The following is a 22,594-nucleotide window of genomic DNA, read 5'->3' as shown; positions in this document are numbered from 1 at the left end:
CTAAACGTTAACGGGGTTCCCTTGTGGCGTCTCTGGCCCTGAGGCCCTTGCCTGCACGAGATCATCGACCAGACGGTGGATGTCACGCCACGACGAGCCGTTCTCGTTGACCGCCGCGCACGCCCGCTCTGCCAGCTCCCTTGCCCTGGCCGCCGTCTTCTCCCACTGCCCTCCGGCCTCCATGAACCCGGCCACCGCCCGCGCGATCGCTTCCGCCGGCACGGTCTCGGCCTCCCCATCCCTCTCGCTGCGCTTGCCACCGTCCCACACGCGCGCGCCGAACGCCGCCACCTCGGTGACCAGCCGCTCGTTGATGAACTGCTCGAACACTAGTGGCCACGTTAGGACCGGGACGCCGGCGGACGCGGCTTCGAGGATCGAGTTCCAACCGCAGTGTGTCACGAACGCACCCACCGACTGGTGGGCCAGCACCGCCAGCTGTGGGGCCCACCCGCGGACGACCATGCCGCGGCCGGCGACGCGTTGCTCCCACCCCGCCGGTGCCCACAGGCTGTTGGAGTCGTCCGAGCGGATCACCCACAGGAATGGCTGGTTCGACGCCTCCAGACCCAGGGCCAGCTCCTTGATCTGGGTCACTGAGAAGTGGGCCCAGCTCCCAAAGCAGACGTAGACTACCGACCGGCTCGGTTTTGTGGACAGCCATCTCAGGCAGTCTGCGTTGCCGTCACCACCGCGGTGCACGGCGGAGCGCGACGGTTGGGCCACAGGCCCGACGAAGTAGGATCGGCGCGCGTCGACGCGGCTGAACTCGTCGCAGTAGGGCTGCTCTAGGTCGATGAAGGTGTTCACGATGACACCGAAGCAGGCGAGCTGGGACGCCTTCATCCGGTCCCATGACATGGAGAGGTGGTCGTCCTGGACCAAGAAGGTCGGGAGCTCGGACACCGGGATCGTGATCTCCTTCCCGGGAAAGCCCGGCACGGACACCGGCCTGGAGGCGGATCCTCCCCGGACGATGTCGGGGCGTATGGTGAAAAGGTTGTTCATGGCGAGCTGCGGGAAGACGCCGACGGGGTGGAACGTGAAGCGCGGCACCCCGAGCTCGGCGGCGATCTCGGTTGTCCACCAGAACGGCACGTCGGAGACGATGGCGTCAGGGCGGTGGTGCCGGAGTAGCGGCTCATGGATCGTCTGCGACTGCTCCACGGCGCGGTACACCCGCCACGCGTCATGCGCGGCGGCGTCGCCGAGGCACTCGATCCCCTCCTCCAGGCCGACGTCCGGGAAGGGGTAGCAAAGCACGTGCACGGCGTGCCCGGCGGCCGCGGTTCGCGTCACCGTGGGCGCGATGCGCGCCGCGTTGGCCGGCGTCACGACCACGGTGGCCTCCACCTCCGCGGGCCTCGCCGCGGCCATGCGGCAGGCGAGGTCGGCCATCGGGATGAGGTGCCCCAGCGCGAAGGAGGGCAGGAAGAACACCCTCAGCCTCTTTCCCGAGTCCACCACGGCGGCGGCCATGGAGACTCAGGGCACTCGGCGCAGCGGGTGGTTGGCTACGACAATCGGTAGGGTGCATGCGCATGTAACTAACTATTAATGCATGCACCACCCCTCACAATCCTATTCATGCTCCTGTTTGCTCGTTGCGATCCGCATTGTGCTCGTTTCATACAGCTCATTTTGATTGTTTGGCACAACGTAAAAAACTCGCGGCGACTGAGAAGCTGGGGGCCAAGCGATTGTGCCGCGGCCGCCGCAGGCCCCTGGTGCGAGCGCTAGAATGGCTGGCTGCGCGGAGGCATTGCCGATCTGCGCGCACGACGGAGCAAAGAGACTTTCGCATGGAAGTGAAACTAATTTTAGTACTGCTCGAGTTCTTTGCGGGAAGGATTCGGCGAGGGGCTTTATGGCGGGAAGGTGGGCGGGGTTTAGCTGCCGGTAGCTGAGCGCATTAACTAACTTTTGAATTCAGTTCGTGTATGGATGGAGTAATAAAGCGTCACGATAGTTGGTGGGTGGTAGAGCCGTGCAACATTTAGATCTCTATCACGAAGTTCACATTACTATAGAATCAGTGAAAGTAGACAGAATATTATAATTAATTTTTTAAATCTATCACTGACAAAATACTTTCAAATGGTTGCTAAGACATATGTATCTGTAACAAGATCGTCTAGATATGAATAAACTTACAGACGGTTTTTATAAATCTGTTTATTTATATCATACAGACACAGACGGTATTTAGAAAAACCCGTATGTGTTATTACCACAGACGGTTTCTTGTAAGATCTATTTGTGTATGTACGATAGACACAGACGGATTTTATGAAAACTGTTTATATTTAAAAACCTGTGAACTATTTCAAATTTGATTTGTTTCCTCTGTCTCTTTTGGTTTCACACACATAACCCCGCTCGTCTCTCATAGGTCTTTGTCTTCCGACACATATAATCCGCTTGTCTCCTCTCAGAATAAAGTGACGAGAAGTGTTCATCTTCCTCACTCGTCATCCAAGTATTCATATCTTCCACACACACAGTTACTACGTATTTTTTTTCGCGCCGGAGAAGTGAGATCTAGAGCCTGAATACCTTTCACTGCACTATGGTGAGTATCATATGATTCCTATCGTGGTTTAGTTAGGATTTATTAGGTTTTGCTTTGATCTATGTAACTTAGGGTAATGCCTTATTTCCATCGTAGATCTGCAATGGCTCAGTTCATGCCAATCAGGCAGTGGCAGGAAGGGGTTGTCCCTATGGCTTCTTCCACAGTGCGGATGCTTGGCGTCAACTTTGTCTGGGTGGACTTCGTGTTCTTCGCTGTTATGAAGGCCCCCTCCGTGGACTCTATGTTTACTGTGAATCGCATTCTCCATTCTGTTCTTCTAGATGAAAATTTCTTAATTGCTATTCGTCACAATAGAGACATTTTCGTCAACTACAAAACATGTTTGAACACACATTTCTTGCTTAACCATAGTTGATGGTTTGACAGCAACACAGTCTAGTTCTGGCTAGTCAAGATGGAGCCTGATCCGGATGACTGCGAGCTGCACATTGAAGATGATACTTGGGTTGGTGTTGTGCTGAAATGCAAGAGGTTGAGATGATGTCAATCATTTTGTATTTTTGGAAGACAACATCGATCGGCCAATGATGTCGATCACATTTCGTTCTTTTGGAAGACGGCGTCGCCATGATGTCTATCATCTCGTTCTTTTGGAAGACATCGTCCTAAATGATGTATAGCTAGGGATTGTGTTTAGCTAGCTAGGTTTATGTATTTTGAACAATATGTGATGTGCATATGTGTGATGTTTCTAACCCTTGTGATATGTAAATGCCTATATTTTGTGTTCTGAATAATGTGTGATGGATGTTATGAATAATATATGATCGATGTTCTGAATAGTGTGTCAAAGTGCTGTTTAATTTGTGAATCATGAAGTGTGTATGTCATATCATGAGGACAATCAGTAAGAAAAATTGTTTATAGGGAGAAATGGTCACACAAACAGGTTTTTTTAAAAAAAACTCCATTTGTAATAATTAACACAGACATGTTTCAACAAAACCCGTCAATGATCCTTATTACGCACAGACAGTTTTCTAGAAAATCCGTCTGTGTGTAACTCTACTATAGACGGAGCTAAAACCGTCTCGATATCATAGACACTTTTATAGAGATGGAACCTATAAATATCTGTAATATGATTTAAAATTTATATGTAATAACCCATTATGAGATAGTGTCAGTTTAAGAGAATTTCGTTCAGAGTAGTTTAAGATCCGTTTGTAACGTAAAGCTAACTACTCACACCGTTTAAAGGGCGAAAATCCTGATATGAGTGCGTGCACGACTTGGGAAGTTGCGGCGCGCTCGTTCGTGTTTGAGTCGGTCGCGGACGACAGTCGGCGAGGGAGATCCGGGTTAGGGTTAGGGTTTGAGGTTCGCGAGTGGAGTGCCCGACAGGCCTAAAGGGAGGTCCGAGGGCGGCAGCCGGCGAGGCGGAGGTGGCGGGCGGGGGGGGGGGGAGAGGGCTAAGGCCGAGTGGCGAGGGTGCCGCCGGTCGGGCGGTGGAGGGCCGCTGGTGGGCAGCGTCGACGGCGGGGGTGAGGATGGGGCCGGGTTAGCGGAGGGCGGCACGGCGGCGGCGGGAGACCGGGGGCACGGTGAGGCGGTGGGGCACCGCCGGCCGTGGGTGGTGGGAGGCGGAGGCGGGGGAGATGGCGGAGGGGCTTATCGTTTTGCTGTCTGAAATCGCTCGCGCGTTGGGAAGTCACGTGCGCGGGGATTAGCGCTGTCCATTTAAAGGGTTAGTTGTATACGTCTAAAGGGCTAGTTGTATATGTAATGCATGGTAGCAAATTAACTGACTTGGTTTAAACTTACAAGTCGAAGGACAAATTCCATTTGCTTTATATCCAAATAATAAGATGTTACTTGCTCAGGCAATGTGCAAACAGAAATCTCAGCTCCCATTGTGCCAATTACCTCAGATGCATCTTTTCTTTTGCTTCTGCGTCAACATATGGAAGAGAGAAACATACAGCTAAATGGAAGCGTCAGAATCTGTAGGATTCAACATCCCTTGCCCAATAGATCCAGCATGGCCATTTCCACCACCTATCAAGTATGAACAAATAAAAAATATGCGTAATCACGAGAACAAACATAACGAATCTTCCCTACAACATCGGTTAAATTGAGCAAGTGCAAATAAGATCCGGTTAATTCTAGTCAAACCAAGCAAGATCCTACCACGTCTGTCAAACAGAGCAATTCCATTGCACGTAGGTAGGATTCGTACTGCCTCAATTCTGACCGCCGTGCATCACGCGATCGCAAGCAGCTTTTCCTCCCTTTCCTTTCCACGTTGCCGCATGGCCATCTGATCCGCAGCTCTGCAAACGTGCGTCCCCGGCCGGGCTTGCAAAATGTTTTTTTTTTTAATGCAACCGGCAGGAGAGCTGCCAGATTTGTATTAATAAGATAGAAATGCCCGATGGGCAGGAGGGCTTGCAAAATGTAGGGTGATGCGATAGACGTGGTCTGTTCGAGCCAAGAGGATGTCGTGTGCCGTCGGCCAGCGGCTGCTGGCAGTCGTCCGAGCCCAGTATCAGGTTCAGATCATCGATCCGTAAGGAAAAGTTCAGACTCCCTTCTGGCAATTGCCAGCTTCGCTTCGTTACGAAACGCACTTCAGGCATGGGAGATGATCAGACACAGCATACTGCATGTTAACGCATACAAGTTCTTAACGGAATGACGAATTTACGAAGTGCATTACTAACTCGGTTAACCATCTTCAGGGTTCAAAGATCTGAAAAACAAATGCGCGTGAATTCAAGTGGCTCTCAAGTAAAATCTCCTCTGGAACGTACCCAGGCTGCAGCATTACTAGAGTACGCGTACATCCTAAGCTGTGGAAGAGGAAAAAGAAAACCAGCACTGTAGCAAACTTGCAAATCCCAGGAGCTTTCTTCTCTTGCAAATCTTCCCTGATCTCATCGCCCATCAGGGCCTGCTCTTCCCTGATTGACCCCCCTCATCTTCCACTACGGTGTCCAGGGGGGCGTTGTCGTCGCCGTCGTCCTCGTTGTCGGACTCGGTCAGGACATGAAGCCCTCCGGCGTGCTTGAGCTGAACCAGTATGGCGGTCGCGTTGTCAGTCGATGGCAGGCCACGATGAACAAGTCTCTCACAGATGGCCCGAAGATCAGCCACCCCCTGCGTTGATCACAGAAACCATATGTTGAAGACAATGCGGGAAAACAGATTCTGGAAGCGTGTTACCTCATGAATACAAATAACAACAAATGAATAGAAGAGAAAACAGCTCAAACATGCTATGCTCTCAAATGTAAACCTGCGATGTTAATCTGTCAGGTAGCCATCCTACTACTAGGGCCAAAGAGATCCCTCGGAGCTGATGTATATTCAGTAGTAAATGTTACTATATTTAGGAGGAGATGTTCTGTATGCACCCAATAAAAAAATCTTCATCCGGTAGGAGATATCCTTTTAATGTAACACTGTCGTGACAATACAGATAAGATCAGGGGGGAGAAAACTCACGGATATTAATTGGCGGCGTACAAAATTAACCACACGCTGACTTGCCATACAATCCCTGCCGAAAGAAAAACAAGAGGCACACAATTTTAGCATAGGAAACGATATTACAAAAGCAACACATGCGGAGAAATCAAATATGCCAATGGGTTCTGCTGCCTGGGTATTCATGGGCTATATAGCAGATTGTGGTAAAGCTGACTTTGACCTTTTATCATTATAATTTCCCATTTAAACAGAAAAATATAGAGCAAGTCTCTACAACTTAGCACAATTTCTATCGGTGTGCCCAGAATGCTGGGATTCAGGTCTCTTGAATCAAGCTCTTACAGAATAAAATCAAACATACTTGACCTGTCCTCCTCAACTAGCTAAGCCAAGCACATAAGAATTCATGAAGTAAATGATATAAGAAGCACTAGCTAACACAGAGATTGACAGGCAGGCATTACTCTTTGTGGTAACTTCGACATCTCTAGGACCATTACATGTAACCAAGTTAAATCATCCTAAACGAGAAATCATACAAAACTGAACTACAAATGGTGTTGGAAGTAGCTTATCCTCAGAGGCAGCCAGTGTCCAAGCTGCCCACAGTATAGCTGAAGGAAAATGTACAGACCCCTCTGGATAAATAGTACTGTCTTAGAAGAAATAAGCATGCAAGCTACTAACTTTCATGTGGAGTTGATATATTCTGCATTAGTTTTTGGACCTAGAAGCAAAAATAATAAGTAACCACTCCAGTTATTTTCGCTGAGGACTTACCAGATACCGTCACTTCGTATGACAATAAGCTCAATATCATTGGTTATCTCCATCTAACAAAGAAAAAGATCATTTTCCATCAGCCCAAACACAGCAGAACAAACTTATACGAGTAGTCCACAAAACAACTTAGTCACACTTACAATGCGAATTTCTGGATCACATGTCACCATTTGTTCTGCAGGAGGCAAATCCTAGTTCTTCTTGAATGCAAAATCGCCTGAAAAGTAGGAAAAAATTATACTGCAATTGATTGTATACAATTACCTACTGGTTCCCTTAAAATAATAGATTATATAGAACTGAGCAAAAAGAAAAAATCACTACTATACCAATCACTCTGGAGACGGATAAGATTCCATTAATCCGGTGGATGCCCAACCATTGCCATCTGATTCGTCCGTCTGCTACTACAAGAACCTTATCCCTCGTTAATCGTCCTCCTGCTCTCTGATTTCTCTGTCTTTCATCTTGCCGATTTGGTTTGTGATCAGTGGACAATTCAATTGCCTTTTCATACAATCGAAACAAGCATAATTTTGAGGCACCACTTGAAAAACATTTGTTACAAAAAAAGAGCACGCCAACTAGGTTCAGGCAGAATTTTACAAGAAAGTAAACACACACCTGACCATTCCTTGAGAGTACGCAACGAGAATCACCAACATTTCCAACAATGATCTGGTTGCCTCTAATGGCAGCTATACATGCTGTGCTTCCTGTTGGTGTTGGAGCTATGTGAGGCGTTGCCTGGGAAAAAGATAAATCCAAACTGATGTATATGACAGACAATACTTAAATCTTATGAAATAAATGGATGGCAAGAAATAGGTCCAGAACAGCACCATTTTCCGATGTGCCCTCTGATAAATAAGCAAACGATATGAAAAAGCGGTAAATTCCAAACCAAAAAAGTGATACTTCAGGTAATACCTTAATTTGGGCAGTTGGATTACAACCAAGGTGCAAAGAGAACCTAGCAAATATATGGCCTCCAACTCAGTAAAACTGGCTCTCAAATCTGGACATGGCATCTTACTGAAGCTAGGTGTTAAATATGTCGCTTCCAACACCGAATCACATCTCGAGAAAGAACAATATATCCTCCATATCATACCCATGCCTTCCAGATCCTTTTTACAGATAATAATATGCACAATATCCAAGAGATAAGTTTTGATGAACTTCTTCGACAGCTGTATGCTTAAAGAACAAATATTCAAGTGTGGACATTTTACCTGTGTGCAGGGCCAACTGTTAGCACAAACACCAGTCCTGAGAAACTGTGTCCAATCGCTACTACCACGGGTATTAACCAATTCCCTCCATTCATCTGATTGTTGCAACAGCTCATCCATTCTGCAACAAGTAAGCAGGAACAACAGTCACATATGACGTATTTGCACATGCAGCAAATGCAACTATGAGCAAGATGGAGATAATATTGGCCATTTCAAGTTTTCAACTTCCAGTATAGAAAATGGAAAAACTAATGAAACCAAAGAGTTGGGTCACAGGATTAATTGTCAACAGAATAACCTGAAAAACAGATTCCGCATTGCATTAGTCAGGTCGTTTTCATAATCTTCCTGGTCCAGAAGCTCAGTATGAAATTGTCTCGCACAATACGCTGATACTTCACATCCTCAAAAGGAAAATAAACAACTCAGTATGGCCATCTTATCTAACTACTGTGGTAAATGCTACCTATTGAAAAACAGAGGGACCAATAGTACTACTGTGCCCAGGAGCTTATATGTCAAAGAAGACCAGTTAAGTTGATGCTTCATGTTCAATTGTAGCATCAATACATAATTATGCGTCATGATTACCAGAAATATTGGCAGCTGAAATGAAAATTACAACACCCAAAGCATGCCTGCAGACAATATAATTTAACAAACACATGCAAACAATGTACAGTTCTCTGGAAGATTATGGATTCTGTGAGATATCAATGCTTGAAATGACCCGTTATGTTAATAGGTGATGTGTTTGAATTTTTTTTTACAAGAATATGATGAGATCAAACCTCCATGGCCATCATAAACACCAAAGAAAGATGTGGCGTCATCTAGGTCTGGGACCGTTGCACGCTACAGAATAAGAAGGGTAAAAATTAGTGTTAGTATTTCACCCCAATTACTAGCAAGTCAATCATATATATATTTGTAGAGCTATACTCCCAATAATCCGAACAAGGATCTCTAGAATTACTCACAGCATCTTCCATTTTCCCGTGCCATCCTTGCATAGATGATGCTGCAAACTTAATTCTGGCATTTTCTCCAACATCAGTAAACTTTGATGTTACAGGAACACGAGTGTCAGATCTCAGATGCACTCATGTCAGCGTTTGCTATTCTGAAAAATTATATGTTGAAACTACATATAAGTTCGCACAAATACTAAGCAAAAACTGCACACATTAGCGCTCAACGAACAGTTACATATCTCAACCAACCTGAGAACGTATCCAGCCTCATCATCGTGATCCTCGTCACCATCTCCCCCTCCCCCTCCCTCTCCCTCTCCACCGCCATCTCCGCCATCCCCACCTCCGCCACCATCCCCTCCCCTTCCTCCTTCAAACGGCGAAAGAATCCCCCATTTTATCAGAGTTCCAAACATCACAACTGCGCAAACACATCCCACCACAACAACCACTTTATCCCTATCGGTGTCACCAACAAACTGATCAAAAATTCTAGATGCTATATCTTGTCCTGCCTCACACAACGCCCGCGCGGGGACGCTCCCTCCCTTCGACGGGTCGGGAAGGAGAGGGGGGTGCGCACGCGTCAACTCTCCAGCGGCGGCCATCTCCTTACGAGAGAAATGGAGAGAGGGGTGTTGAGCAAGGGGAGGAGGAAGAATTTGTGATAGAAAGAGAGAGGAAACCTACCTCCGCGAGCGGCGGACTCCGAGCTGCGCGAGAGAACACGGAGCAAGTTGGTTTGCTTGTGGAACTGGGGTGCGCTGCCGCTAGTGGAGGAGAAGGGGGCTTTTATACGGTTGCTGGTTTGCGGCAGCCAGCCCGATGTCTCCGTGGCTTCAAAACTGAAATCGAACCTGGGCTAAACGGGCGAGAGTTGGGCAGCCCGTTTGCTCTCTAAATGAAACTTGCGGCACAAGATACCGAAACACCGAAACTATCCCAGGCTTTTACTTCATGTATATGTTACGAAGCACTTGATTATTCTATTGAAGTGCCTCATCTATTTTTGCATCTCGCATGTTTTGTAAGAGCATCTCCAGTGGTCGAGTCGAAACATGTAACACGTAGGCCAGGATTCAGCTGCGCCCATCTCTTTCCTTCTCCTCGGCCCGCCAACCTCCTCCCTCATTCCTTGGGCCGAAGCCCAGCACTCCCCCGATCTGTCTTCTCCCTGCCTGGGCCGATCTCAGCCCAACTCCCAGTGCGCCACCCTTCCCTCTGTGCTGGGCTGGACATCAGACATTCAGACCGCAGCCCACCAGCTCCAGAAGCCCCACTTCCTTCCCTGTCAAGTCTCTGCCGCACGGGGCCCGCACCCAAGGAGCTCCTACAACCTCGCGCCGCCGGGAAACCCTGGTTGGCCTATAAATAGTGACACCCGAGACTCTAGGAGCATCCCACGTCCATCGCAAGATCGCCCCCGCGCTATCGCTGCGAAAACAGAAGCCCAAGTGTCCCGCGCCAAGCTTCCGCCACCGCCGGAGTTGCACGCCGCGCCCTATCTTCGCCGCCGAAGCCGATCCGACGCCTACAAGGGGCTCTACTGCGACACAAGTTCGCGAGGAAGCTCCCCGTAGCGATATCGTTGACCATAGACCACCGGAGCACCGCCGCCGACGCACACGGATCCTCTTCGCCGCCTCTCGCCGTCGCCCGCACAGTACAGAGGCTCGCGACGCCCAATTCCGCGTCAAACGGGCTCGCCTAAACCTCCCGATCGCTCTCCTCTGCTCTCTGACGAGTTTCCAACGCTGCATCGCGATTCCGACGAAGTCCGGCAGTAGTGTTGCCGCGGAGCAAGTCGCCACCGCGGTACAGCACACCGGGGAAGAAGCAGGTAAAGCTCGAACCGTCCGATCTACCTTTTGCGGTTGAGATTAGATCACAAAATACCCCTTCCACTTCCATGCTTTTAATATAAGCTGTCCGATCTTAAACCGACACATCAGATTTAATGTACTTAATGCCCAGGGAGCCCCGACACATCGCCTACCCAGATTGATATTTTCTTGCTCGTAATCTTTTCCACCGTGCATCTTTCACTTTTTTTGCAAAGTATTTGGACTTGTGTTTTCAAACGTTCATCAGTTGGCATGATCATTGCAATAATCCTGCTGTCTAGAGATTGAACTTGATGTCAATTTACTTCATGTGTTTCATATGGCATCTTGTCATCTTGTTAACCACAAGAATCTTGCAATGCAGGTGCTCGAGTAACTAACCTCAATAGTTAGGATGCCTCGAGCTGGCGGTCGATGGGCATATTGGCTACCTAGGGTCATTGCCGAACTGGGGTACCTCTCTTGCAGCATCGTGGCGTGCTACGTGGAAAGAGAGTACATCAAAGGACGAGAAGTCATTGATTTTCCTGAGTTGATCGTTCCTGAGTTGATAGTTCGTGGACTGATCGTATTAGGAATGTCTACTTTGCCAGATAACATATTTTTCTTAATCCTTGACAAAATTGATGTGCATGATGCACGGGAGGACCGGAGGATCCATAGGCGCTTTTTCTTGAATGATGTGGACCGTAGAAACCGAAATAGATGAGCATATCCTGATGAGGAAGTCAACAAAATATATGTTCGGAAAAATTATAGTGAATGCTCTATGAACTGTTTATGTTTATTATATTGTCTTAAAACACCCAGTGTCCGTGTGTTACTTGGTTGTTTTGTCACTCTATATGGCCCTTCAACTGCACCAACATATCTGCAAGACCAATTGCATCTTCAAACAGATTACAACATAATTTTACTGCATAAAATTGATTACATGTTTGATGATAAAACTCTATGGAGAATAAAACAGAGCAGTTATCGCGGCCCTTTTTTGTTTTGACACAGTGCGTACAATAAAATTTTTGAAAAGATTTTTGATTTTTTTTTTAAAAAAATAACATGCCTTCCGTTAGAAGGGCAATAGGTTTATTTTTTCAAACCTATCACCCGTTGGATAGACAAGATTGTTTATAATTTTTCGAACGAACACCTACTTTTATAATTTTTTGATTTTTGAAATATAAAAAATTAAAAAGATCTAGGAAAGCAGCCTACCACCCTTTGGTTCCCGTTGGGCTACTATAAAGAATTTGCAAAAAGAAAAATTACACCCATTTAAAAAATTGTAGATTATACTCCTGTCATTGATTGTATGTTTAACTGGCAACAAGTGTAAGCGATACGTCAGTGACAACCCATTCAATCGGTGGTAGATACTAGCCCTGTCCATGCTAACCTATCATATGAACATATCACCCCTTTTAACGGATGACATATTCTTCTCTCCCGTTCAACGTGCGACAAGAGTATAGATCTATGAATTTTTAAAGTCATCACACGTTTTTTTGCAAATTCCACAAAAATATATAAAAATAAAAAATCCTCACTCTCTAGGCATTCCTAAAAAAAAGAAAGTCTCACTCTAGTGAGCTCTAGCCTCTCAAAGAATCCAAGTGAAGCATCTTTATTATAAACCCATTTTAATCTTTTAATTATTAGATTATATAATCCAAATATAAGCGAACCCTCACGGAAAATTAAAATTATATAAGTGACGTCAGCACACCAGTACATTCTCTCTCTCTTTTTCCTGCGAGGAAGTACATTCGGCTCTTGCATCTACCGAATGGTGATCATGCTTTGCTTCGACCAGAGAAATCCCGATGCATTAGACTCGACACGCACGGAAAAAGAGCGAGCAGGCGTGCGCCCGAAGAAAACCATTAGGCATGTTCAACTATTTTCCATTTTTTGTTTTTTTATTATCTTTCTGATTCTTATTCTCTTAATTTTTTTATCTTTAATATTTTTTATAAAAAAATTTATAAAAAAAATCTAAGATAAAGAAAATAGTCTTAAGAATCCTTCTTAAAAGAATCATAAAAACCCATTAAAACACTTAAAAGAATAAAAATCCATTTAAAAAACACGACTCGCAAAAAACCGTTAAAAATAGTCTTACGATTCCAATAAGCAACATATTTCCCCTCCCCCTCGATGCGTTTGCACGCGCGGATGCAGCGACAGAACTAGCCCAGGCAACCAAACACGCACTGAGCACAAGCTGATGCACGCGCTGATGCAAGCACGCGGGGGAGCCGACCATCCGCCCTACCAGACCGGACTGAGACGTGACCAGAAGGCGGCTCGCACACCTTGGGCCCACGCGTCAGGCTCCGGGTCCCGCAACGTCGGAACCCACCCGCCCCGCCTCGCGAAAACGGAATCCTCCCGAACCTTCACCTCCTCTCTCGCGCCGTCCTCTCACCCTCGCCATTGGCTCATTCCCCCCCTCCTTAAGACCCCGCGCCCGCGAGCTCTCGCCGCAGCCTGACCACCGCACAAGACACCGACCAAGAAGCACTCACTCCGAGCCCGCTGTGAGAGAGAGAGAGAGAGAGAGGATGTACTTCCGGCCGCCGCCCAAGGAGCCCGAGTGGTACGCGGGGGATGCGGAGGCGGGGCAGGCGGCGTGGCCGCTGTACCCGATGATGCTGGAGGACCCGCGGCTGCGATGGGCCTTCATCCGGAAGGTGTACAGCATCCTCTCCATCCAGATGCTGCTCACCGTCGCCGTAGCAGCCGTCGTCGTCTACGTGCGCCCCATCGCGCTCTTCTTCGTCTCCACGCCCGGGGGGTTGGGCCTCTACATCTTCCTCATCGTCCTCCCATTCATCGGTGCGCGCGCTGCTCCATTTTGGTTTCTTGGATGGCATACGACACGAGCAGTTCGATTGATCGGTTTTGTTTGCTCTCATCTTTGCAGTGCTGTGTCCTCTGTACTACTACTACCAGCACCACCCGGTGAACCTGCTGCTCCTCGGCCTCTTCACCGTCGCCATCAGCTTCGCCGTCGGCCTCACCTGCGCCTTCACCAAAGGTACAGTTAAAAGATGGCAGTTTGCTCTGCTCTGAAGATTGCGTCACCGCAGCTGAACCATGCTCACCATGTAACGATGCTGCTGCTGCTGCTGCAGGGGTGGTGATTCTGGAATCGGCCATCCTGACGTCGGTGGTGGTGCTGAGCCTGACGGCGTACACGTTCTGGGCGGCGAAGCGCGGGCACGACTTCAGCTTCCTGGGCCCGTTCCTCTTCGCGGCCGTCATGATCCTCGTGGTGTTCGCGCTCATCCAGCTCTTCTTCCCGCTGGGCCGCATCTCGCTGATGATCTACGGCGGGCTGGCGGCGCTGATCTTCTGCGGGTACATCATCTACGACACGGACAACCTCATAAAGCGCTACTCGTACGACGAGTACGTCTGGGCCGCCGTCGCGCTCTACCTCGACGTCGTCAACCTCTTCCTCTCCCTCCTCACGCTCTTCCGCGCCGCCGATTCCTGAGCTGAGACAGCTGACACTGCCAGTGATAGAATATTGGAATGTGCTTTGCCTTGGCATGCGTCTGATTTCTGCTTGAATTCGTCTGTAGAGTAAAATAATTGTTTTGTTTACGTGCTTTGCTCGCTTGTCAAGATTGTTCCCGTATCACTTATTCCTCTAATTTCCTCTCATATAATTAATATTATCCACATTTATTCTTCAGCCTCACCGACTTATTAATAAAAATAAATGAAAAAAATAAAAGAAAAATTAGTGGATAATCTTTTTTAATCTTATTCGAAATCAAACTAAACATTGTTTTTTTTTTCATGACACGTTCGCATGCTTTATTACCTAGGAGTTCTAATTGGTCTCTTTTTTTCCTTTCATCGTATCTGACATGGAGTGCAGTGCCGAATTTGATTGTACGTACAAAGCAAACCATGAGGAATCACATAATCGACGATGGGTCGTATGGAAATACCTGCGTGTGTTCTGGAGCGAGTGGTAAACCAACTCTCCCATTTGACACGTTCGTCACCCCATCCAACCCTTTTCCCATCTCACGGGCATGCGAGCTCTTGGATAGGTGACTTGTGAACGGGAGCGGCGGCGGCGGTTGGCTGGCTGATCTGCCGCGCAGGCCGGCCGCCGGCGTAGCCATGTTGCCGGCGTTCTTAGACCAGCACATACGGCGTCTGACCGCCGCGGGTCCTGGTCGAGCGATTTGCTGAATGATGACTGGTCGTTGAACGCTAACACCGTACAAACTGGAGTCAGTTTTTTCCAGAACTCTCTGCTTGTAACTGTATTAGGAAACTGCGTGTCATTGTAGTATTAGGGAATCGCTTAATTTTACCATAGCGTGTTTAAAATTTGGTGCCTTAAATTTGTATCAAGATTTATGCTTTACCGTTAAATTACACACGAGTTACAGTTGTTTTTTGGTGTAATTTTTCAGTAACGACAGTGTAATAAAAAAAACAGGTGTTAGATCCCTCAGTAACAACTGATTTTTTTGGTTAGTACAAAGTTAGGTCTAATATGAGTCACATATCTCAAAATTAGATGGCTGAAAAATCAGGTATTGAGAGCTCCTAAAACACTAAGGTGATATGCGTTTTAGACTCTCTCTAGTATTAAGAGATTAAAAAAACAATTCTAGTACAACACACACCCAACAAACGTCAAACAAAAAAGGAAAAAGCCCGCCTTTGAAAGGTTTGATCGACCAGCTAACTATCAACCTCAGGGCCAGTCGGCCAGAGGGCTCTAAGCCCCTTGGGACCCGCCATGCACCCGAGCCGCGCCCGTGCGTCGTGGTCAACATCTTGTATGACCGCATCGACCCTAACAATGAATTTGAGCCATCTAATTAAAATTCAACGGCCCACATTCTTTCTTCTACCTCCCGTATCCAACGCATTGTTCTTCTTCTTGCTTTGCCCCAGCCCCTCCGCCCCCTTGCCGCCTACCTCGTCCCGTCTCCGGTGGCGTCCCCGTCGCCAGATCCGCTCTCATCGCCCGTCGCCACGCTAATCAATCTATTTTTAAGCTCCCCCGCCACCAATCTCGCCCACCATCCACCTGCCACCCACAGTGCCACCACGTCGCAGCCCATCACCGGTCCGGCTGCCACCCCAACCTCCCTCCAACCCCTTTGTTACCGGTGAATCCTGAACCCTAACCCCTCCTCGAAACTCGCTGACGTTCACACGGGCGTCTGAAGATTAGGAAGCGTGTATAATTAAATCTTTCAAGAAACAAATACTAGAGTAAATGATTTCCTTAGAAGAAGAAATATCCTACCAGCCGTTTCCGTTTGTTTACCAGCGAGGACAGGAACGAGTCTCCCTCCCCTCGCCAACAACCTCGCTCCTGTTTTCCTCCCCCTCTCGCCGCTCGCTATCATCCATCCAATCTGCGCCCTCTCTCAGGTCCCCCAAATTCCAGGACATTTAGATCTCAGGCGCACTCTTCTAAAAAAAAAAGATCGATTCCGTAGAAGCTCGTCGGTTTTAGCGTAGCTTTTGATCGATCAAGAAGATGGCTAATCCCACTAGCCTTCTCCTTGGTTTGTTTCTAGTTTAGGGCAGTTCTTGATTATTTTTCTTATCGATTTCCTTTTGTTTATCCTTTTTCTTTATGCACTCGTGTGGTTGATTTGTTTTTCTTCTATTTTTATGGTGCTCGTTTGTTCGTTTGCATTTTTTTTTGCATCTGATTTGCGTAAAATCTACGCATTGCAATTGCGATAGCTGAGTGATACGCGCTATAATTTCCTCACGCTGATCCATTCGGTGTGACATGGATGATAAATTGCGTGTATCCTCTCTCAAGATTTGGTGCTGCTGAATGCATCGCATCCGTTTTCGTCCAAGAGTTGGCCCCCATTAAAACAAGACGCAGCCACAGATTTGTCTCCATGCGTCTTCAATTCAACAAAAGGGAAGAAGCTGATTGAGGCGTGCTAGAAGAGGGCTCACAGCAACGGAAAGAGAACACAGCACAGCAGCTTCATTCCAGTCCGCTCTGAGAACGAAATGGACTCCATCACGGCCACCGGCGGCGCTGGCCGCAGCCGCAGCTTCGGCGGCGGCAGCAGTACAAGGACCGGGGCCGGCGATGCTGATGTGTTCGTGAGGGCGGGGGTGGACAACGAGGTGTACGTGCGGGCGGACAAGATCGACCTGAAGAACCTGGACGTGCAGCTGGAGAAGACGCGGTCCAAGGTGTGGCTGGAGCACCAGCGGTCCGCGCCGCCGCGGCCGCAGCCGCTGCTCGAGTGGGAGATCGACCTCGCCAAGCTCGACATCCAGAACCAGATCGCGCACGGCACGTTCGGCGTCGTCTACCGCGGCACCTACGACGGCCACGACGTCGCAGGTACGTTCATACTCGCGCATGCATGCGCGCGCGCGCGGTTTTTGTTAGATGCGAAGACGTCGCGGCATGGACGCATCCGCATGCAGCGGCATGCTTCTCTGTGTGTTGCCATGGCGCCATGAGGCAGGCCATCCAACTGCCGTTTGTCATCCATACAAACAACTGTCTCTTGCCTAAGAGAACTGGCCAGATCCTCACCGGCGGCTCTGGCAATAAGGCGCTGCTCCGGCGAGGTTCCGCTGCTTAATCTTTTTGGGTTCATCAAGCATCGCCAACCATATTGATTGTTGGTAAAATTTGGCAAAATGTCTATAATTTGACTGATTATAGCATAACTGTAGTAAAGAAAATGTGATTCGTGTAATTTTTTACATACGGAACTATTTTAATTGTGATTATTCTACGTAGTATCTCTATGTGATTAATTTAAATGTACACACGTTATTCAAAACGATACTGATGGAACATTTTTTTGGTGCATTTCACACAAAGCCTCAAAAAATTATAAATGGATTGCCGGGACATGTGAACTTCTAATGTTTAACTTACCCCTTGGAAATGGGATACATGTAAATATGGTCATTTGTGCGCTGTAAAAAAATATGCATATATCATAATTTTTTTTGAAAACGTGCATATAGCATATTGCTGCACAACCTTTGCAAACGCTCATAATCCAGAATGTTCCATGTGGTTCTTTTTCTGAGCTTTTATAAAAGTGCCTATGTGATAATTTTTTCCATGAAAGAAAGAAAGCAAAACCGGGTGCAAATGCAACAAGGAGCATATTGATTTCCCCCAACTCTGTCACTACTCACTAGCTAATACTCCACATTGCGTTTGGATGCAGTGAAGGTGCTGGACTGGGGGCAGGAGGGGCAGGACACGGCGGCGAAGCACCGCGAGGCCTTCGAGAAGGAGGTCGTCGTCTGGCAGAAGCTTGACCACCCCAACGTCACCAAGGTACCTAAGCACGTGTGATTCCTATGCACGGTGGTGAAATCTAAACCAGTGTGGCTGCAGTTTGTGGGTGCATCGACGGGGACGTCCCAGCTGAAGATCCCCAAGAAGGGCTCCTCCGCCGGCGCCGGCGGCCGCGCCGTGCCTAGCGAGTGCTGCGTGGTCGTCGTGGAGTTCCAGCACGGCGGCACGCTGAAGACGCTGCTGTACAACCACCGCGACAAGAAGCTGCCGTACAAGAAGGTCGTCCAGCTCGCGCTCGACCTCGCCAGAGGGTGAGTACCAAGCTAGCTGCCGAGTGGTGTGGCGCCATGCAGACTGGCACGCACGTCGCGCGCTAATGGAGCGGTGATCGGTGGGTGTGTGCAGGCTGAGCTACCTGCACTCGAAGAAGATCGTGCACCGGGACGTGAAGGCGGAGAACATGCTGCTGGACCGGAAGCGGACGCTGAAGATCGCCGACTTCGGGGTGGCGCGCGTGGAGGCGGGGAGCGAGATGACGGGGCAGACGGGCACGCTGGGCTACATGGCGCCGGAGGTGCTGCAGGGGCAGTCGTACGACCACAAGTGCGACGTGTACAGCTTCGGCATCCTGCTGTGGGAAACCTACTGCTGCGCCATGGCCTACCCCAACTACAGCCTCGCCGACATCTCTTACCACGTCGTCAAGCTGGTGCGTGCCGCGCGTCTCTTTTTTTTTTTTTTTTTTTTGCTCGGTCGGCGCTGTCGTCGTCGTCACTTGTGATCGATGGGCGGCGATACGCGTCGCGTGCAGGGGATCCGGCCGGACATCCCGCGGTGCTGCCCTCGAGCGCTGGCGGACATCATGGCGCGGTGCTGGGACGGGAACCCGGACAACCGGCCGGAGATGTCGGAGGTGGTGGCGCAGCTGGAGAGGATCGGCACCGCCAGCGGCAAGGGCATGACGCCCGTCGACGACGTCGCGCAGGGGTGCTCCTGCTTCGGCTTCCCCCGCAGCGCCTAGCGAGTCAAGCTAGTAGTAATAAGCAACAGCTCTCTGAACTTGTGTGTGGTCTGAAATCCATGATCGCTCAAGACTTCGTTATCTGCAGGGGCAGCCTTGGCATGCATCTCCGTTTTGGCGTTTTCTGTTTCTTATCAGCTCTCAGCAAAAGCATGCTACCTGCAACAAAATTTGTTAATGTCGATTAGGTTTGGAAATTGCTTGGTTAGGCGCTAAAATTTTAGTAAAACACAAAAGCATTTCCAATTCATTTTTGGAGCCAAACTTGACCGACACTTGAACAAGAGATTCACCCACAGTGATTTGGAGGTGCTCCACTATTTAGGATGTGATTGGTTGTTTGTATAAGAGTAATCTGGTTTGACAAATATGTATAATCTTAGGAATAAATATGTTTGGTTGTTTGTATGTATTGTTCAGTCTGATCCAACAGATACAAATATGTGTTCGCAGTCTAGTTCGACGAATGCAGCTTCTACATTGGCTCATACAGGTGGACCCACTTGCCAGTGTTACATAATCATTTCATTAGAGCAACTAATTATAATCTCAACTCCTGCATCCGCATGCGGCCTCAAATTCGGTTAACCAAGCAGATACTTAGCTCAACCTGTCCAGACAGATACAACCAATCAAACACTCTTTTTCTCAACAAATATGACTCTGTTTAGCCTGCATCTAATCAGCTTGTATATACGATCCATACAGACAAAACCCATACAAATGACCAATCACACCCATATAATCTGGTTCATCTTTTCAGTGCTTCACAAAACAAGACAGCCCTGGGCCTCCTAATGACCACATTCATCAGTAAATTAAATGCTGCCAAGCCTTAACTTGTTGGTTTGTGAAGATGGTTGAACCCGCTACCCACTAAGGATCAAATTCTAGATTTACTTATCGTGTGTCTCATAGAGATGAAATTTTCTTTCATTAGTAGATGATGTATCTGTCAACAGCGAGACACATGTTGTGATTTCGTGAATATCCAAACTTCGTATATATAGTTTTCAGTAGATATTGTATGAGTGTGTGCATACGTCTACATGTTATACTGGGCTTTAAAAAAATTAAATGCCAACTTGGTTTTTAGGGGAAAATGCCAACTTAATTAGGCAGCATTTGTTCATGGGCCGTATTCTGTTTCAGGATCTTGATTGGGCCCGTCCACCGTCCAGCTCGATCAATGTGTGCACGTCGCGCCCAGCCCTGCGCGTCGGTCCTTCCTGCTCTCCAACTCTTCTCTTGCTGTTGCCTCCCAGACTTCCCGCTCCCTGCACGCGCCGCCGCCGTCGTGCGAGCAGGGTCGTTGCTGTAACCTGCGGGTCGTCGTCACCCGGCAGCTCTTGTGAGCTTTTAACCATTTGGGATCTCCCTGTGCCCCGAGCGAGGCGTGTTCCGTTCGCGCACGCCACGTGCTCGACGATTTGCCTCCCCGGCTCCCGAGCTGAAGCATGCACCGGTGTTTGCGGGTTCTAGTGGCGCCACCGCGGGGGGTCGCGCTGCAGACCGGAATGCGCGTGGCGTCGCGCTTCTCTACCGCGGGGTTCGATCTGCCAGACTGGTTCAAGAGCCCAAAGGACCGTGGTCCCTGCGCCAGCTTGGACGGCGACGAAGACGACGAGTTTGTGCTTCCTGCCAAATCAGACTTCTTGGAAGAACGAAGCGGCGCCGCTGCCGGCGGAGGATCCAAACCGCTGTCGATCCGCGCCGGCTGCACTGCACCTGCATCGCACGAGGACGCCGAGTTCGAGGCCGACGTCGACGAGGTCAGCCGGATCCTGAGCTCCCGGTTCGCGTCTCCTGAGGCCATCGTGGTAGCCATGGACTGCTGCTCCGTCAAGGTGTCAGCGCGCCTTGTTGACAAGATCCTGCGCAGGTTCAGAAATGACTGGGTGGCCGCATTCGGGTTCTTCATGTGGGCCTGCGACCAGGAAGGTTACTGCCATTGTGCCGATTCATATGACATGATGGTCGACATATTGGGCAAGTTCAAGCAGTTCGATTTGATGTGCGGTTTGATCAGCCAGATGCACGAGGTCGGGGGCTTGGTGTCACTAGCGACCATGACCAAGGTGATGAGGAGGCTCTGTGGGGCCAGCAGATGGAGCGACGCCATCGACATGTTCTACAAAATGGACCGGTTTGGTGTGGCAAAGGACACAAAGGCCATGAATGTGCTCTTGGACACATTGTGCAAGGAGAGGAGCGTGAAGCGCGCGAGGGGTGCCTTCCAAGCGTTGATGGGGACGATACCTCCCGATGAGAGTAGCTTCAACACATTGGTCCATGGCTGGTGCAAGGCGAGGATGCTGAAGGAGGCTCGTGAGACGATGAAGGAGATGGAAGAACATGGTTTCAGTCCTTCAGTGATAACTTACACCAGCCTGATTGAAGCATACTGCATGGAGAAAGATTTTCAGACAGTTTACGGTGTCTTGGACGAGATGCGCACCAAACGATGCCCTCCAAATATTATCACATATACAATTGTGATGCATGCGCTAGGGAAGGCCGGGAGAACGCAAGAAGCTTTGGACACTTTTGGCAAGGTGAAGCAGGAAGGCTGTGCCCCAGATGCTTCCTTCTACAATTCTCTGATATATATACTTGGAAGAGCTGGGAGGTTGCAAGATGCAAATTTTGTGGTCGAAGAAATGCGCAGAACCGGGATATCCCCCAACTTGACTACCTTCAACACCCTGATTTCTGCTGCTTGTGATCACTCTCAGGCAGAGAATGCGTTGAAGCTGCTGGTTAAGATGGAGGAGCAGTTATGCAAGCCGGACATAAAGACTTACACCCCCTTGCTGAAGCTGTGCTGCAGAAGGCAGTGGGTGAAGACACTTCTGTTCCTGATATGCCATATGTTCAGGAAAGACATTACCCCTGATTTCAGCACTTATACGTTGCTGGCGACCTGGCTATGCCGAAACGGGAGGCTTGCTCAGTCGTGCTTGTTCTTGGAGGAGATGGTGTTGAAGGGTTTTGCTCCAAAGCAGGAGACATTTGATCTTGTGCTGGGCAAGCTTGAGAAGAGGAACATGCATTCAGCAAAGAGAAAAGTTCAGCTTCTCAGGATGCAGGTATCAGCTAGCAGGAGCACTGCTCCCTCTTATTTGAGAGAGGATCGTGATGTTAGACAAAATTGTGCTGTATTGTCAAACACTTCTGAAGCTGAATCTTGGAATAGGTGAAAAAAAAACCAGTACCGTGCATTGCTTGTTCAATTTGATTCATACAAAAACAACTATGATTATCCTGCTGTTGATTAGTCACAAACTCCAGAGTTCCACTGCATGAAATTTTTCATATAGCGGTGAGACCCTTGATCAAGTACACTTAAAATGCCTCAATAGCAGTAAAAAAGTTAAAAATCTGTAAAATAGGTTCATCACCGAGCGTCGCT

At 48.6% G+C, this 22,594-nt stretch overlaps 4 protein-coding genes and 3 long non-coding RNA genes across 7 annotated transcripts; 4 read left to right on the top strand and 3 right to left on the bottom strand.

Annotated features, from left to right (window-relative positions):
- On the bottom strand, nucleotides 1–1,479 carry LOC133914556 (probable UDP-glucosyl transferase 73B6). The gene has a single exon (XM_062357644.1). The coding sequence runs from the start codon at nucleotides 1,477–1,479 to the stop codon at nucleotides 1–3; it is 1,479 nt and encodes a 492-aa protein (XP_062213628.1).
- Nucleotides 1,480–4,365: 2,886 nt separating this feature from the next.
- On the bottom strand, nucleotides 4,366–6,036 carry LOC133914129 (uncharacterized). Its single transcript, XR_009909173.1, has 2 exons — nucleotides 5,838–6,036; nucleotides 4,366–5,698 (listed from the first exon to the last, which is right to left on the bottom strand). It is a non-coding gene; the product is annotated as an uncharacterized LOC133914129 (long non-coding RNA).
- A 774-nt stretch (nucleotides 6,037–6,810) lies between these two features.
- On the bottom strand, nucleotides 6,811–7,554 carry LOC133914130 (uncharacterized). Its single transcript, XR_009909174.1, has 4 exons — nucleotides 7,439–7,554; nucleotides 7,144–7,321; nucleotides 6,955–7,031; nucleotides 6,811–6,864 (listed from the first exon to the last, which is right to left on the bottom strand). It is a non-coding gene; the product is annotated as an uncharacterized LOC133914130 (long non-coding RNA).
- A 2,852-nt stretch (nucleotides 7,555–10,406) lies between these two features.
- LOC133914128 (uncharacterized) lies at nucleotides 10,407–11,657 on the top strand. Its single transcript, XR_009909172.1, has 2 exons — nucleotides 10,407–10,866; nucleotides 11,235–11,657. It is a non-coding gene; the product is annotated as an uncharacterized LOC133914128 (long non-coding RNA).
- A 1,653-nt stretch (nucleotides 11,658–13,310) lies between these two features.
- LOC133914127 (protein LIFEGUARD 2-like) lies at nucleotides 13,311–14,486 on the top strand. Its single transcript, XM_062357276.1, has 3 exons — nucleotides 13,311–13,708; nucleotides 13,797–13,910; nucleotides 14,008–14,486. Exons 1-3 carry the CDS (start codon nucleotides 13,435–13,437, stop codon nucleotides 14,370–14,372), a joined length of 753 nt encoding a protein of 250 aa, XP_062213260.1. The 5' UTR covers nucleotides 13,311–13,434; the 3' UTR covers nucleotides 14,373–14,486.
- A 2,168-nt stretch (nucleotides 14,487–16,654) lies between these two features.
- LOC133914126 (serine/threonine-protein kinase STY13-like) lies at nucleotides 16,655–19,328 on the top strand. The gene is made up of 5 exons (XM_062357275.1): nucleotides 16,655–17,237; nucleotides 18,088–18,200; nucleotides 18,261–18,472; nucleotides 18,567–18,870; nucleotides 18,973–19,328. The coding sequence occupies exons 1-5, from the start codon at nucleotides 16,895–16,897 to the stop codon at nucleotides 19,180–19,182; spliced, it is 1,182 nt and encodes a 393-aa protein (XP_062213259.1). The 5' UTR covers nucleotides 16,655–16,894; the 3' UTR covers nucleotides 19,183–19,328.
- A 1,064-nt stretch (nucleotides 19,329–20,392) lies between these two features.
- On the top strand, nucleotides 20,393–22,583 carry LOC133915465 (pentatricopeptide repeat-containing protein At3g22670, mitochondrial-like). The gene has a single exon (XM_062358632.1). The coding sequence runs from the start codon at nucleotides 20,640–20,642 to the stop codon at nucleotides 22,380–22,382; it is 1,743 nt and encodes a 580-aa protein (XP_062214616.1). The 5' UTR covers nucleotides 20,393–20,639; the 3' UTR covers nucleotides 22,383–22,583.
- Nucleotides 22,584–22,594: the final 11 nt, after the last annotated feature.

This window comes from Phragmites australis, chromosome 4, assembly GCF_958298935.1.
Source record: "Phragmites australis chromosome 4, lpPhrAust1.1, whole genome shotgun sequence".
NCBI classification, from domain to species: Eukaryota; Viridiplantae; Streptophyta; class Magnoliopsida; order Poales; family Poaceae; genus Phragmites; species Phragmites australis.
The sequence above is the reverse complement of the archived record's forward strand: the minus strand, read 5'-3'. Positions and strand labels throughout refer to the sequence as shown.

Excerpts from the sequence above, each read along its gene's own strand:
- LOC133914556 (XM_062357644.1), bottom strand. The coding sequence starts at position 1,479 with ATGGCCGCCGCCGTGGTGGACTCGGGAAAGAGGCTGAGGGTGTTCTTC.
- LOC133914127 (XM_062357276.1), top strand. The coding sequence starts at position 13,435 with ATGTACTTCCGGCCGCCGCCCAAGGAGCCCGAGTGGTACGCGGGGGAT. Across the intron at positions 13,709-13,796 it reads CATCGTCCTCCCATTCATCG|TGCTGTGTCCTCTGTACTAC; the intron begins GTGCGCGCGCTG and ends TCATCTTTGCAG. Across the intron at positions 13,911-14,007 it reads CACCTGCGCCTTCACCAAAG|GGGTGGTGATTCTGGAATCG; the intron begins GTACAGTTAAAA and ends CTGCTGCTGCAG.
- LOC133914126 (XM_062357275.1), top strand. The coding sequence starts at position 16,895 with ATGGACTCCATCACGGCCACCGGCGGCGCTGGCCGCAGCCGCAGCTTC. Across the intron at positions 18,473-18,566 it reads GCGCTCGACCTCGCCAGAGG|GCTGAGCTACCTGCACTCGA; the intron begins GTGAGTACCAAG and ends GGGTGTGTGCAG. Across the intron at positions 18,871-18,972 it reads CTTACCACGTCGTCAAGCTG|GGGATCCGGCCGGACATCCC; the intron begins GTGCGTGCCGCG and ends CGTCGCGTGCAG.
- LOC133915465 (XM_062358632.1), top strand. The coding sequence starts at position 20,640 with ATGCACCGGTGTTTGCGGGTTCTAGTGGCGCCACCGCGGGGGGTCGCG.